Consider the following 14,461-nt stretch of genomic DNA (forward strand, 5'->3'; position numbering starts at 1 on the left):
TGCTCTGCTGGGTGTTGGTCCCCAGGGCACTTGGGAGTCCTGGGGTCCTAGAGAAATGGCTTCTTTCATCCTTTCTCACTCTCTTCCCCACAGGGAAGGCGCAAATGTGAATGTAAAAGTCACTACGTGGGAGACGGGCTGAACTGTGAGCCAGAGCAGCTGCCCGTTGACCGCTGCTTACAAGACAATGGGCAGTGCCACCCAGATGCCGACTGTGCCGACCTCCACTTCCAGGGTCAGTGTGGCTAGGTGTGACGGGCGCCGACACTGTGGTCTTCAGGCCTGGGGAAGGGACCTGGGCAAGAGAAAGAAAAAAGCAGGAACCAAACAGCCCATGCACTGCCCGGGCCCCAGTGGAGGCAGTGGGCCTCTGCTAGCAGGAAGGGCAGGGTAAACTCAGAATTGGACCTTGATTGAGCCTTATGACCAGGAGAGAGCTCAAAGTCTTTCTATCCTGAATCTTCCTGATGCTTGGTTTTTCCAACTTGCTTAGTAACTCTTGTAACCACTGACGAATTAAATCTAAGAAACAGAGTTTAGGGTATTAAATAACAAAGGGAAGTGTCTGCCCCTTGGCAGAAGCAATTTCTTAGTAGTTGTATTAGCACTAGCGCATTGGTTGGCATATGACCCAATTACTTCCAAAAATGATTTGAGTGGTTTATAATAAGCCAGTAGGTACAATAAAACTAAGAATCATAACACAAAATTAGGTTAAAAAAATAAAACCCCAAGTAGTAAGTGCAGAAAACTCATTGCCATCGAGTCGATTCCAAGTCATAGAGACCCTATAAAACCAAAAAACCAAACCCGTTGCCGTCGAGTTGATTCTGGCTCATGGCTACCCTACAGGACAAAGTAGAACTGCCCCACAGGGTTTCCAAGGAGTGGCTGGGGCATTCAAACTGCTGACTTTTTAGTCAGCAGCAGAGCTCTTAACCACTGTGCCATCAGGGTTCCAGGGACCCTATAGGACAGAGTAAAACTGCCCCATAGGGTTTCTGAGGATGTAATCTTTACAGAAGCAGACTGCCACGTCTTTCTCCTGCAGAATAGCTGGTGGGTTCAAACCACCAACCTTTGGGTTAGCAGACAAGCACTTAACCACTGCGCCACCTGGGCTCCATAGTAAGTGCAGAGGTACAGGTAATAGGGTATCTTGAAACCTGAAAGAAAAAAATCAGAAAGGACCCACAAACATAGTTTTGAACCAGAACAAGGAGGGACTTGAGTGTTTCAGAAAGTGATCAGTATTTATTGGTTATCTCTTGTTGGGGTTGGGTTTGTTCTACAGACACAGTAATTTTGCTGTCCAGTTTTTATCCATCTCAACAACTACTGACTTAACACCTGTTATGTACCAAGTCATGAGATGCCTCAAATCCCTTTGGGGATGAGGGGAAAACACATCAGATACATAAGACTTTGTGTCTCTTATCACAAGAAGATTCCCAATGTAGTTGAGGGACTTTCTTAAATTAATAAGAAAAGGAAAAGAACCAATACAAGAAAAGACATCAATGTGTCTCGTGTTGATGGTTCGGCGGAGACAAGAGAGCAAGAGCAGCTCAGCAAAGAGAAAGTCTCTAGGAGAGGTGAGGGAGGGCATCTTCAGAGAAGCATAATACAAGCCTGGGACTGTGGTGCAGACTTGAAGGATGTTTGGATTGCGCTAAGCACAGAAGTGCCTCTGGGTGGGATTCTAGTGGCAACTAACAACAAAGCACAGGGCAGCAAAGTATTTCTGCTGGGGGGACAGACTGGACAGATGTGAGAATTATGAAGGGTCAGTGAGAAGAACAAGGCAGTGAGGAGGACAGAGTGATATCAAGGCCGTGGTCCCAAGGTAACAGGGTCTCTACTGGGAAGAGGAGTGAGACAAGGGAGAAAAGGGCACACAGTGGACAGAGAGAGGGAAGAAAGAGAAAGGGTCTAAGGCAGCATAAGGTTTCCATCCTGGGAGACCAAGCCCAATGGCGGCGCTGGGCTAAAGCAGATGGCGAGGGAAGACTAGGGGAAGCCTGAAGAGCTCAGCTGGTGGTACTCTGTTCAAGGTCATGTGGAGCACCCACAGAGAGAGGCTCTAAAGTTGGTTGCTCTTTGAGATGAATCTCTGTACTCTGAACTCAATTGTCTGGTTAGAAAAGATGTCATTATGAAAAAAACAACAAAAATGTTCCAACATCTTAGCTGAGAAATGGCTATAAAACTTTTTTTTTAAGGCATAGTGGTAATCAGAAAACATGGAGTCCTTGGTAGAAACTCCTTTGATATATGGTTCTCAAGGTTGGAAAGTTCACAAAAATTATTCAATTGTAAGTATTAGGGGAAAAAGTCACGTTGCCAAATAAAATTTATAATATTGGGAAGTGATCTGGATTTAATGTTAAGTTTAAAGAATATTTCCAAAAACTGTGTACTCAGCATGCTACAAACCATCAGTGGCTCTGTGGGAGAAAGATGTGGCAGTCTGCTTCTGCAGAGATTTACAGCCTTGGGAACCCTGTGGGTCTCTGTGATTCAGCATCATCTCAACAGCAATGGGTACCATGATACATATGTGTATATATATATGTGTGTGCATATATATACACACACACACACATACTCATTTACAATATATATATATTCATTTACACAATATATTCATTTATATGATATATATGTAGATATAGACATGTTGATATCAATATATATATATTTATTATGTAAAAGAATAGAAGAGTATGAAATTACATCAAAATAAAAATTACAAAAAGTAAGTAAAGTAAAAATTCTGGAAGGAAGTACGCCAAAATATTAGCCATGGAGTAACGATTACTTCTGGACAAGAGGATTATAGGTAATTTTTAATTTTTTTTACTTTTCTGTATTGTCTAGATTTCCACAATGAATATGTGTTCTTTTTCTAATTAGAAAAAAAAAATACCTATTTTAAATGACGTGCTTCAGGTTATCTCCAAGGGGAAACGCCTTCCAAGACACCTTGATCGAGCTGACCTTCAGCTTTGAAAATTCTTCAAAGTGCCTTTACTGGGCTGCCGATGCTGCAAGCCCTGCCAGCCAGGCCCGCTGACCTAGGTGATTTTTCTCCTTTGTCTACTAGATACCACTGTTGGAGTGTTCCACTTACGCTCTCCACTTGGCCAGTACAAGCTGACCTTTGACAAAGCCAGAGAGGCCTGTATGGATGAAGCTGCAACCATGGCAACGTACAACCAGCTCTCCTATGCCCAGAAGGTGCGTCCTCCACTAGTGGGCACCGTGCAGTCAGGGTCTGGAGGCAGGGTCTGCAGGGGAGGAGGTACAGCCTCTTCTTGAGATGGGAGATGTAGGCTGTTGCCTTCTCTGAGGGGAGTGCAGGGAATTCCTGGAGCAATAACAACAATTCATCAGGTCTATTTCTGGGTTATTTTATTGGATATCTACTATGTGTCAGGAGCCCTGGTGGAGCAATGGTTAGTATCTTGGCTGATAACCAAAAGGTCTGCGGTTCAAATCCACCAGCCGCTCCTTGGAAACCCTATAGGGCAGTTCTACTCTGTCCTATAGGATTGCTATGAGTTGAAAGCGACTCGACAGCCACAGATTTGGTTTTTATTTTATCTATGTGTCAGAGGTCCCTAGGTGGGTCAAACAGTTAAGGACTCAGCTACTAACGGAAAGGTTGGTGGTTTGAACCCACCAAGAAGTACCTCAGAAGAAAGGCCTGATAATCTGCTTTTGAAAGGTCACAGCCATGAAAACTTTATGGAGCAGTTCTACTCTTGACACAGGTGGGGTTGCCCTGAGTCAGAATCAACTTGATGACAACTGGTTGTTTTTTTCATTTGTTTGTTTTTTACTATGTCAGGCACCTTACAGGGTACTTTGTTGATATTATTGTCCATCCTTATAACATCTCTGGGAAGTTGTTGTTGGTGTTGGGTGCCGTCAAGTCAGTTCTAACTCATAGTGACCCCATGTGACAGAGTAGAACTAACCCATAGGGTTTTCTTGGCTGTAATCTTTGCTGAAGCAGATTGCCAGGTCTTTCTCCCATGAAGCCATTGGGTGGATTCGAACGGCCAGACTTTTGGTTAGCAGTTCAGTGTTTAACCATTGTGCCACCTGGGCTCCTTCCCTGGGAAGTAGGTGTCACTATTTCCATTTTACAGATAGGAAAACCAAGGCTCCAAAAGGTTAATAACATGTCCAATGTTACCAGCCAAGAGGTGGCAGATCCAGGATTCAAATGCAGCTCTGCCTCCAAAAGTCTGTTCTCAGCCATGACTCTCAGCAGCCAAGGCAGACCCCAGAAGTGTACACCTCCCAGCTGGAAACCAGAGAGAGGTCACTAACCAGGAGCCCAGGGTCTCCCTGAACCTCCCAAGCAGCCAAGTTTCTCTGGTATAGTTGGAGCTCCCTGCGGCTAGAGGGGCCGTGAAAGGAGTAATGGGGAATGCCCCAGCTCACAGCCACAGCCAAGTAGGAAACGGCCTCTGGCCAGGGCTACTCTTTTAGCTCCTAAAAGTGGAAGCCACCTGTCTTAGACTCCTCGTGCCACTCTAACACAAATACCACAGGCAGGTGCTTTGAAGGACAGAAATTTATATTCTCACAGTTCTGAAGGCTAAAAGTCCAAATCTGGGTCTCGGCCATGTCAGTTCCTTCCTTATTGGTAGCCTTGGGCACTCCTTCACTCACTGATGATCCTCACGTGACATCTGTCTTCCCATGTGTGTGCATGTATCTGTGTCTAATCTGCTCTTTTTAAAACTCAGAAGTGATTAGATTTAGAACCCACTCTACTTGGGTATGACCTAATTAACCTAACAAGAAAACCCTATTTCCAAACAACAGTACACCCACAAGTGTAGGGGTTAAGATTCTATCATGGATTGAACTGTGTCCCCCAAAAATGTGTGTCAACTTGGCTGGGCCATGATCCCCAGTATTATGTTATTGTCCACCATTTTGTCATCTGATGTGATTTTTCTAGATGTTGTAAATCCTAGCTCTATGATGTTAATGAGGTGGGATTAGCGGCAGTTTTGTTAATGAGGCAGGACTCAACCGACAAGGTTAGGTTGTGTCTTAAATCAATCTCTTTCGAGATATAAAAGAGAAAATCAAGCAGAGAGACAGGGGGGCCTCATACCACCAAGAAAGTAGTGCTGGGAGCAGAGCACATCCTTTGGACCTGAGGTTCCTACGCTGAGAAGCTCCTAGACCAGGAGAAGATTGATGACAAGGACTTTCCTCTAGAGTTGACAGAGAGAGAAAGCCTCGCCTGGAGCTGGTGCCCTACATTTAGACTTCTAACCTACTAGACTGTGAGAGAATAAATTTCTCTTTGTTAAAGCCATCCACTTGTGGTATTTCTGTTATAGTAGCACAAAGGCAGATTCCAACACATATTTGGGGGGGGGGGACACAATTTAATCCATAACAATGATCAATTATAGTCCTATCAATCTATAAGCGGAAGAATCTGAACCCATGGGTAACGGCTGATAGCAAATCCTTTCTCTAGAGCAGAGAGAAGGGAAATAAGTATGAAGAACTTGGGCACCTACAAGAAGGAAAGGACAGCACTTTCCTGCATCAGTGGCTCGGTCAACAAAAAGTTAATGAGCACCTACTATGGGTACAGGTCATACGATGGTGACCAAAATGAGACATAGACCCTAATTCCATGGAGTTTAGAGTCAGGCATGAACCAAATGATCCCACAACAAATATGAAATTGCAACTGACCTGTGACCATGTCTGTGCCTCTGCAGGCCAAATACCACCTCTGTTCAGCGGGCTGGCTGGAGACAGGGCACGTTGCCTACCCCACAGCCTACGCTGCCCAAAGCTGTGGCTCCGGCATTGTTGGGATAGTAGACTATGGAATCAGAACCAACAAGAGTGAAATGTGGGACGTCTTCTGCTACCGGATGAAAGGTAACTATCCCAGCTACACTTCAGGTCCAGGCCACACAGTTGTGGCATGATCCACAGCCTGGCCAGCCAGTCTCCAAGGGTGAGCAGGGGCAGCCCAGGCCCCAGCTCACTGGGGATGGGACTCTGTGTGCTCCTGCCCTCAGATGTGAACTGCACCTGCAAGGTGGGCTACGTGGGAGATGGTTTCTTTTGCAGTGGGAACCTGCTGCAGGTCCTGATGTCCCTCCCCTCACTCAAAAACTTCCTGACGGTATGTACCAAGTCTGCTTGGTTTCTTCTTGGGCAAGGGTTGCACCAAAGCAGGTGTTAAATGGCAGGTGTTAGAGGGGCATTGGCGGTTGGGTAGTAGAATTCTCACCTTCCATGCAGGAGACCCAGATTCAATTCCTGGCCCATGCACCTCATGTGCAGCCACCACCTATCTGTCCTAGCATGTTGCTATGAAACTGACCAGGTTTCAGCAGAGCTTTCACACTGAGATAGACTAGGAAGAAAGGCCTGGCGATCTACTTGGGAAAATCACCCAATGAAAACCCTATGGATCACAATGGTCTGATTCAAAACTAATCGTGGGGATGGTGCAGGACCTGCCAGCAATTTACTGTGCATGGGGTTGCCATGAGTTGGGGGCCAATTCAACAGCAGCTAATAGCAGCAACATCAGAGGCGCAAGTCCCTAAAGGAGACAAAGGCTCATTGTAGTGGTTAAGAGCATGGGCGCTGGACCACACTGCCTGATTTTGAAGCTTAGGTTTGCCACTTACTTGTTGCATAACCTTAAAAAAGTTACTTCCCCTCTCTGGGCCTCAGTTTCCTCATCTGTAGAGTGGGGACGATGATAGAACCAACGTCATAGGGTGGTCATGAGAATTAAATGAGTTAATATTCTTAAAGCACTTAGGCCAATGCCTGGCATGATGCAAGTTACTTCCTCTCTCAACTTTGGTTTCCTCATCTGTAAAATGGGACCGATAATAGCACTAATGTCCCAGACGCATTGTGATAATTAAGTGAGTTAATATCTGTAAAGCACTTAAACCTGTAGCCAGCACCTGGAAAACGATATACTGGTGTTAGCTAATGTCAGTGTTTCTGCATCTAGAGCAGTTTGAGTCTGGTCTGCAGGAATGAGATGCTCTGTTGTCTTCATGGTGAACGGTCAGGATGGGCACACTTAACTAAGTCTACCGAATGATCATTCTCAGAGCCAAATTATCAACACGGAACCAATCTGCATTTTGTACTGCATTTAAAGTCACTTCGATATCCTCCAAGTTACGCACAATAGAGAGCCCTATTTGTAGAAGAATTTGGTGTTAATTGAGCGAAGAACAGAGCTACTGATGATAACAACAGCAAAATCATTAACATTTCTTGAGCATCTACTTTGCACTGGCCACTATATTGACCCTCTTTACAAACCCATTTCATTCAACTCACAGAATGTAGGCTTGGCGAGGTAAGATTTTCTCTGCCTTGATTACCATTGCATCCCGGCACCTCAAACCACGGCTGGCACATAGCTGGGGCTCAGTAAATACTTGTTAAAAGGAGTAAATCCTCACACAAACTTATGAGGTCACTTCTGCTATTATCCCCATTTTGTAGATTAGGAAACTGAGGCTTAGCAGGGTCAGGGACACAGCTTAACAACCTGGAGCTGAGCTTAAGCTCAGGCTGCCTGGCACCAGCCACTTCTCACCCATCATGGTGGAGAACGAAGTGACTAAGCCAGGGTTCCAATCAGAACCAGACAATCGTGACCTCGGGAGGAGAGGGGGCTGGGCATGAGCATAGGGCCTGAGGAACAAAGCAGAAATTAGACCAAAATGACCCCAAAATGTCCACTTTCTGAAGTATCCATCTAACCACTCTAAAAATCGCAGTAACCCATGAATACGCTAAACACCCAAACCAACCTTTCTGCTGCATGGGAGCTTGGCTTGTGACGACATTTCAGAAAAAAGACGGTACCAGAACAAAGCCCACTGCCTGTGTGCCCTTCAGCAAATTACTTAACTTCCTTGGGCCTTAGTGGCCCTGTCAGCAAAATGACGAAGTTAGACTGAGTAGCACAATATCTTAAAATTTGTTCAACGAATGTTTATGGAGTACTTACTACGTGCTTGAGATAGTTCAGTGAACAAAGTGGATAAACAAAATCAACAATAAGCAGAATAAATAAGGAAATGGTAGAATGCTAACCCGTTGCCATGGAGTCAACTCCAACTCATGGTGACCCCATGTGTGTCAGAGTAGAACTGGGCTCCACAGGGTTTTCAGTGGCTAATTTTTTGGAAGTAATTACCAGGCCTTTCTTTCGTGGCATCTCTCAGTGGACTCGAACTTCCAACCTTTCAGTTAGCAGCTGAGTGCATTAACCATTTGCGCCACCTAGGAACAGACTATGAAAAAATAAAAAATGAGTGGGGTGGGGTGGGGTGGGGTGGTGAGGGGAAGGGCCACCACGGGGTTCCAGTTTTGCACAGAGTGACGAGGGAAGGCCTTAATGAGAAGGTGACATTTGAGCAAAGTGTGAACAGAGGTGAGGAAGTTCACCATTTAGATTTGGAAGAACATTCTAGGCGGAAGGAACAGCCAGGCAAAGGACGCAAGGCGAGAACACCCAGGGCAAGTCTGAGGAACAGCAAGGAAGCCTCTGTACCTGGATCAGAGTGAAAGAGAGAGGACGGGTGGGTGTGGGGTCAGAGGAGCAACAGTGGCAGACAGTCAGGGTCTCATGGCCATTGGAAGGATTTTTACTTTATTTTTGAGTGAAATGGGGCCATTGCAGAGTTTTGAGAAAAGGAAACTCACGATTTGAGTTACGTTTCAAAGGACAGCTCCTGCTGCTGTGTTGAGACTACCCTGTGATATGGCTGTGACTTAGGACACAGGATTAGTTGAGAAAGGGAAAAGGCCTCTTAATAAAGCTCACCCAAGGGGCACTCAGAAGAAACTGACGTCAGGAATATTCCCAGATGGGTGACAGCCTGCGACCCTCTCCAGCCACCCCAGCCCTTGTGCTCCAGGCCCTGGGCCAGGCTGGCCCAGCCGATAACTTGCTCCCTCTCCCCAGGAAGTACTGGCCTATTCCAACAGCTCTGCCAGAGGCCAGGCATTTCTGAAACACCTGACTGACCTGTCAATCCGCGGTACCCTCTTCGTGCCGGAGAACAGCGGGCTGGGGGAAAATGAGGTGAGTGGAGCCCCTAGTGCTTTTCGGTCCAGGTCCGTGTGCCTGCTTCCTTCGGACTAGTGCTTCTCGTGATATAAGTTATCTATTCCCACAATAATGCTGTGTCACAAAAACAAACAAACAAAAAAACCCCAAAAAACCAAACCCACTGCCACTGAGTCAATTCTGACTCATAGCCACCCTATAGGGTTTCCAAGGCTATAAATCTTTATGGAAGCAGACTGCCTTATTTTTCTCCCTCGGAATGGCTGATGGATCCGAGCCGCTGACCTTTCGATTAGCAACTTTTTAACCACTGTGCCACCAGGGCTCCTACTGTGCCACAAGTCACCCCAAAATTCGGTGGCTAAGTATTTATTGAGCTCAGAAGTCTGCAGATGAGCTGGAAAGTTCTGATCTTGGCCAACCATGTTCACAGGTCTGAGATCGGCTGGCCGGCAGCTGATCTAGCCTGGCCTCAGCTGGGGCTCTGCTATACCTGGCTCTCATTCTCCAGCAGTCTAGCCCGGGCACGTTCTTATGGTGATGCTGGCAGGGAGCAAGACCGGTGAGAGCAAGCCCAGTCCCACCAGCGCTCTTCCAGCCTCTATGTGGTCATGTTAACATGCCGCTGGCCCAACAGGTCATGTGGCCAAGCATAGAGTCAAAGTGGGAGGTCCTCAGATTCACATGGCAAAGGGCGAGGATACAGGGAGGAGCAAGAACCAGGGTCACTGGCGCAATCAGTGTACCACAACAGAGGCACCCAGAGGAGCCGGGAATATTTGTTTGATACGCACAGGTGGCTGGCTGTAGGCTCTGACAGCCCCAGGCCCTGCCCAGCCACTGGAGGTTGGGAGGAGCAATAGCTCTGCCTGTCTGTTCTCCTCTTGCCTTAACTTTCTCAGCGCTGCTATAACGAAAATACAAGTGGGCGGCTTTAATGAACAGAATTTATCTTCTCAGTTTAAGAGGCTACAAGTCCAAATTCAGGGTGCTGGCTCTATGGGAAGGCTCTATCTGAACGCTCTGGGGAAAAATCCTTGTCTCAGCTTCTCTAGTGTCCTCAGTGTTCTTTGGAGGTCTCCACGTGGCGTCCATCTTTCCCCCATTCATGCTTGCTCCTCTTTGTGCCCGATTTGCTCCGTTTATACCTGGAAAGTGAGTAGGTTTAAGACATACCCTCACTGACATGGCCTCATACCCTATTCCCAAATGGGACTACATCTACAGATACAGGGGTTAAGATTCCCACATATACTTTGGGGGGACACAAGTCAATCCATGACATAACATAACGAGGCCTACTTCTTCCAGCACAATACAGGGAAACTCTGTTTCAGACAACAAAGATGACTTTCAATGCCACATCCTAGCTGTAGGTGGGCCTCTGGCAGAGCCCAGACAACAAAAGCCTGAGAAAAGCTTAATCGTTCTTGATCGCTGCACAGAGACAGAAAAGACAAGTCTGTGAAATGTGGTGGTTTTTCTAACTATAGCATCCTTCCCTTTAAAAAGAAAAAAAATATTGTTTGGCCTTCACAGACCATTCTTGTGTTTCTTCTTTCCTCTCAGACCCTGTCTGGGCGAGATATCGAGCACCACCTTGCCAATGTCAGCCTCATTTTTTACAATGACCTCGTCAATGGTACCATCCTGCGAACCAGGCTGGGAAGTCAGCTGCTCATCACTTCCAGCCAGGACCAGCTGGTATGAAAAGTCTTCTAGGTTTTTTGCAAGAACTCCTTGAATACATGCAAAGGTCCTGGTATACAGTAGGTGCTTAATAGATTTTTTTTTTTTATTATAATGTGAAAGTAAAGTCTCAGCCTAGAGTTGGGGGAGGCATTATTTGCACATCATATTACGCTGACTGTTAGGCAGCCCCTGTTCTTGTTCGGTTCGGACTCATAGTGACCCTATGGGCAACACTGTCCAGTCCTGCACCATCATGACAATCATTGCTATGTTTGAGTCCACTGTTGCAACCACTCTGTCAATCCATCTTGTTGGGGGTCTTCTTCTTTTTCACTGACCCTTTACCTTACCAAGCATGATGTCCTTCTCCAGGGACTGGTCCCTCCTGATAACACGTCCAAAGTACGTGAGACAAAGCCTCACCATCTTCACTTCCAAGAAGCATTCTGGCTGTACCTCTTCTAAGACAGACTTGTTCATTCTTCTGGCAATCCATGGTATATTCAGTATTCTTTGCCAACAGCATAATTCAAACACATCAATTCTTCAGTTTTCCTTATTCACTGTCCAACTTTTGCATATGAGGCAAGTGAAAATACCATGCCTTGGGTTTAGTCCTGAAAAGTGACCTCTTTGCTCTTTAACACTTTGAAAAGGTCTTTTGCAGCAGATTTGCCCGGTGCAATACATCGTTTGATTTCTTGGCTGCCACTTCTGTGGGTGTTGATTTCGGATCCAAGTAAAATGAAATCCTTGACATCTTCAATATTTTCTCCTTTTATCATGATGTTGCTTATTGACCTAGTTGTAAAGATTTTTATTCTCTTTATGTTGAGATGTAATCCATACTGAAGGCTGCAGCCTTCAACCTTAATCAGTAAGTGCTTCAAGTCCTCTTCACTTTCAGCAACCAAGGTTGTGTCATCTGCATATTGCAGGTTGTTAATGAGTCTTCCTCCAATTCTGATGCCTCGTTCTTCTTCATATAGTCCAGCTTCTCGGATTATTTGTTCAGCATACAGGTTGAATAGGTATGGTGAAAGGATACAGGCAGCCCCTACCCCTTGGGAAATGAGCCTGTGGTCCTCTGCTGGCCTTAGAAGCTGGTAATGAGGAATGATAAACGAAGCCATTCAAAATCCTTCTGATTCCCCACTTTTATTTCTTACCAGATTGTTGATATACAGCAGGCGTTAGCATGTGAGCTTTGGAGTCTAATGACCTGCGTTTCAATCCCAGTTCTACCACTACCACTTGCTATCTGTGGGACCTCAGACAAGTTATCCAACCTCTCTATGCCTCAGTTTCCTCATCTGAAACTGAGATGATGGTGATAGTGTTGATGTTGGTGATGGTGATAATGATGGTGATCTTGACGGTGGTGATGAGTGTGATGACCATTATGTTCAAATCATAGGCTGTTGTGGGGATTTAGTGAGTAAGGCTTTTGAAGTTCTCAGAACAGTGCCTGACATGTAGCAAGTGCTCAATGGGTGTTATTTTTTCATCTTTATCTGATAGTTGATTTCTATTCTTGAAGATCAGTTGGTTAGACCAGTGCTTCTCCAATTTTAATGTGTACTTGAACCACCTGGAAATCTTGTTAATATGCAGACTGAGACTCAGGAGGCAGGGTGTGGGGACCCAAGTTCTGCATTTCTAATGAACTTCCAGGTGATACCCATACCACACTTTGAGGAGCAAGGGATTAACCAAAAACCAACCCCCTTGCTGCTGAGTCAATTCCAACTCATAGCAACCTTATAGGACAGAGTAGGACTGCCCTATTGTGTTTCCAAGGTTGTAAATGTGGAAGTAGAGTGTCACATCTTTCTCCCATGGAGCAGCTGGTGGGTTCAAACAGTCTTTCAGTTAGCAGCCGGGCACTTAACCACTGCACCACCAGGGCTCCTAGCAAAGGCTTAGATCACTTAAAACACCCTTTTTATTAACAGTTTCTCTGGTAGCATAGTGGTTAAGAGTTCAGCTGCTAGCCAAAAGGTTGGCAGTTCGAATCTACCAGCCACTACTTGGAAACCCTATGGGGCAGTACTACCCTGTCCTATAGGGTTGCTATGAGTTGGAATCGACTTGATGGCAAGGGGTTTATTAGTGTGGTGTGATGTTCTGAGCAGTAGATCTGGAGTCCAGAGTGTAGAGTTTGCCACTTACTACCTGAGTGATCTTAGACAAGCCACTTCCCCACTCGGGGCCTCTGATCCCTAGATGTCAGACCAGTGGGTTGGACAAAATGACCCCTGAGGTTCCCTGCGGCTCCTTAGATTCTAAGATACTCCTGGATTCTAAACTTTGCTTGTTGGCTCTTTGGCACAAGGGCACTGGTACGTTCTGGGCTATCCAGACGGCAAGCAGTGCTACCTTTCAGTGAAGGCAGGCCGGAAACTTTGGCTCCAAGGTCTTGGGAAAGCTGAACAATTTTCCTTCCATGGAAGGGCTGCTCACGTGGGGAGGAAAAACCAGATGGCCTCAGATCTCCATCAACCCTCTTCTCATTTCTCCAGAAGGAGACCAGGTTTGTCAATGGAAGAGCCATTCTGCAGTGGGACATCTTTGCCTCCAATGGCATCATTCATGTCATTTCCGGCCCTTTAAAGGCACCCCCTGCCCCAGAGGTGAGTATCCAGGAATCCTGGTGAGGGCCCAGGAGAAGCCCCAATGTCCACTCCCCAAGTGGCAAACTTGCTGGAAGCCCCGTCCGACACCCTCCTCCTCCGGAGATTGCAGGAGCCACCTGAATTCAGGGCAGCTGGCTTCAGTGATACCCACCCTGGTTCATCTCGCCCCCACTCCCGTGCAGTAGGCCAATGGAGAAACCACCAGAAGGCAAATAGGAAGCCCTGACTTCTGGTTCTGGTCCCTCTGCTTCACAGCTGCGTGATTGTAGACAAGTCCCAGAACATCTCTGACCCCCAGTTTTCTCCTCTGAAAAATGGGGATCAGAATGCCTGCCCCTGAGTTCTTGGGAAGACTATGAGTTAATAAATGTAGAACCCTTAGAACAGCCCCTGGCACAAAGTTGTTGTTTTTAGTATTCTAACTTTCTCCCAAAGTGTGAGGGAAGAGTGAGCACAGCTGGGTGGTGGAAAGTTCCACAGCATAGTGGTTAAGAACATAAGCTCTTGTACCAGCGTGGGTTCAAAGCCCACCTCTGCCACTTACTGGCTGTATGATCTTGGGCGAGTACTTAACTTCTCTATGCCTCAGTTCCCCCATATAAAAATGGGACAATAATAATTGTTCCTATCTCTTTGGGCTGTTGTAATATTTAAATTATTACAGTCACAATAGTAAAGGTTCTAAAAACTCATTGCCATCGAGTCAATTCCGACTCATAGTAAAGGTTCAATACTCATTAAATATGTTATCATTATTTCTTATCTTAACTGGCTCCAAGATGCCTCAGGCCAGCAAGAACAGGGTGGGCTCCAGCAAGTGCATGTCTTTTGGGGAATCACCCAGTTTTACGTATTGACCCTTCCCCTTCCTATGTGCAGACCTCGGCCCACACTGGCTTAGGAACAGGGATATTCTTTGCCATCATCCTGGTCTTTGGAGCCATTGCTTTTGCAGCATATTCTTACTTTCGGCTAAGCCAGAGAACAATTGGCTTCCAGCACTTTGAGGTAAGCAAGA

General features: G+C 46.1%; 2 protein-coding genes across 3 annotated transcripts in view; one reads left to right on the forward strand and one right to left on the reverse strand.

Annotated features, from left to right (window-relative positions):
* Positions 1-14,461, forward strand: part of STAB2 (stabilin 2) — a 213,803-nt gene that overhangs the window by 194,597 nt on the left and 4,745 nt on the right. The window contains exons 60-67 of the mRNA XM_049884206.1: positions 94-235; positions 3,107-3,240; positions 5,766-5,931; positions 6,075-6,181; positions 9,011-9,130; positions 10,685-10,819; positions 13,330-13,440; positions 14,323-14,451. Coding sequence (XP_049740163.1) covers positions 94-235; positions 3,107-3,240; positions 5,766-5,931; positions 6,075-6,181; positions 9,011-9,130; positions 10,685-10,819; positions 13,330-13,440; positions 14,323-14,451 — 1,044 coding nt within the window. The remainder of the gene's footprint in view (positions 1-93; positions 236-3,106; positions 3,241-5,765; positions 5,932-6,074; positions 6,182-9,010; positions 9,131-10,684; positions 10,820-13,329; positions 13,441-14,322; positions 14,452-14,461) is intronic.
* Positions 1-14,461, reverse strand: part of NT5DC3 (5'-nucleotidase domain containing 3) — a 182,329-nt gene that overhangs the window by 90,172 nt on the left and 77,696 nt on the right. The gene's annotated exons all lie outside the window — the stretch shown is intronic.

Source organism: Elephas maximus, chromosome 4, assembly GCF_024166365.1.
Source record: "Elephas maximus indicus isolate mEleMax1 chromosome 4, mEleMax1 primary haplotype, whole genome shotgun sequence".
Lineage (NCBI taxonomy): Eukaryota > Metazoa > Chordata > Mammalia > Proboscidea > Elephantidae > Elephas > Elephas maximus.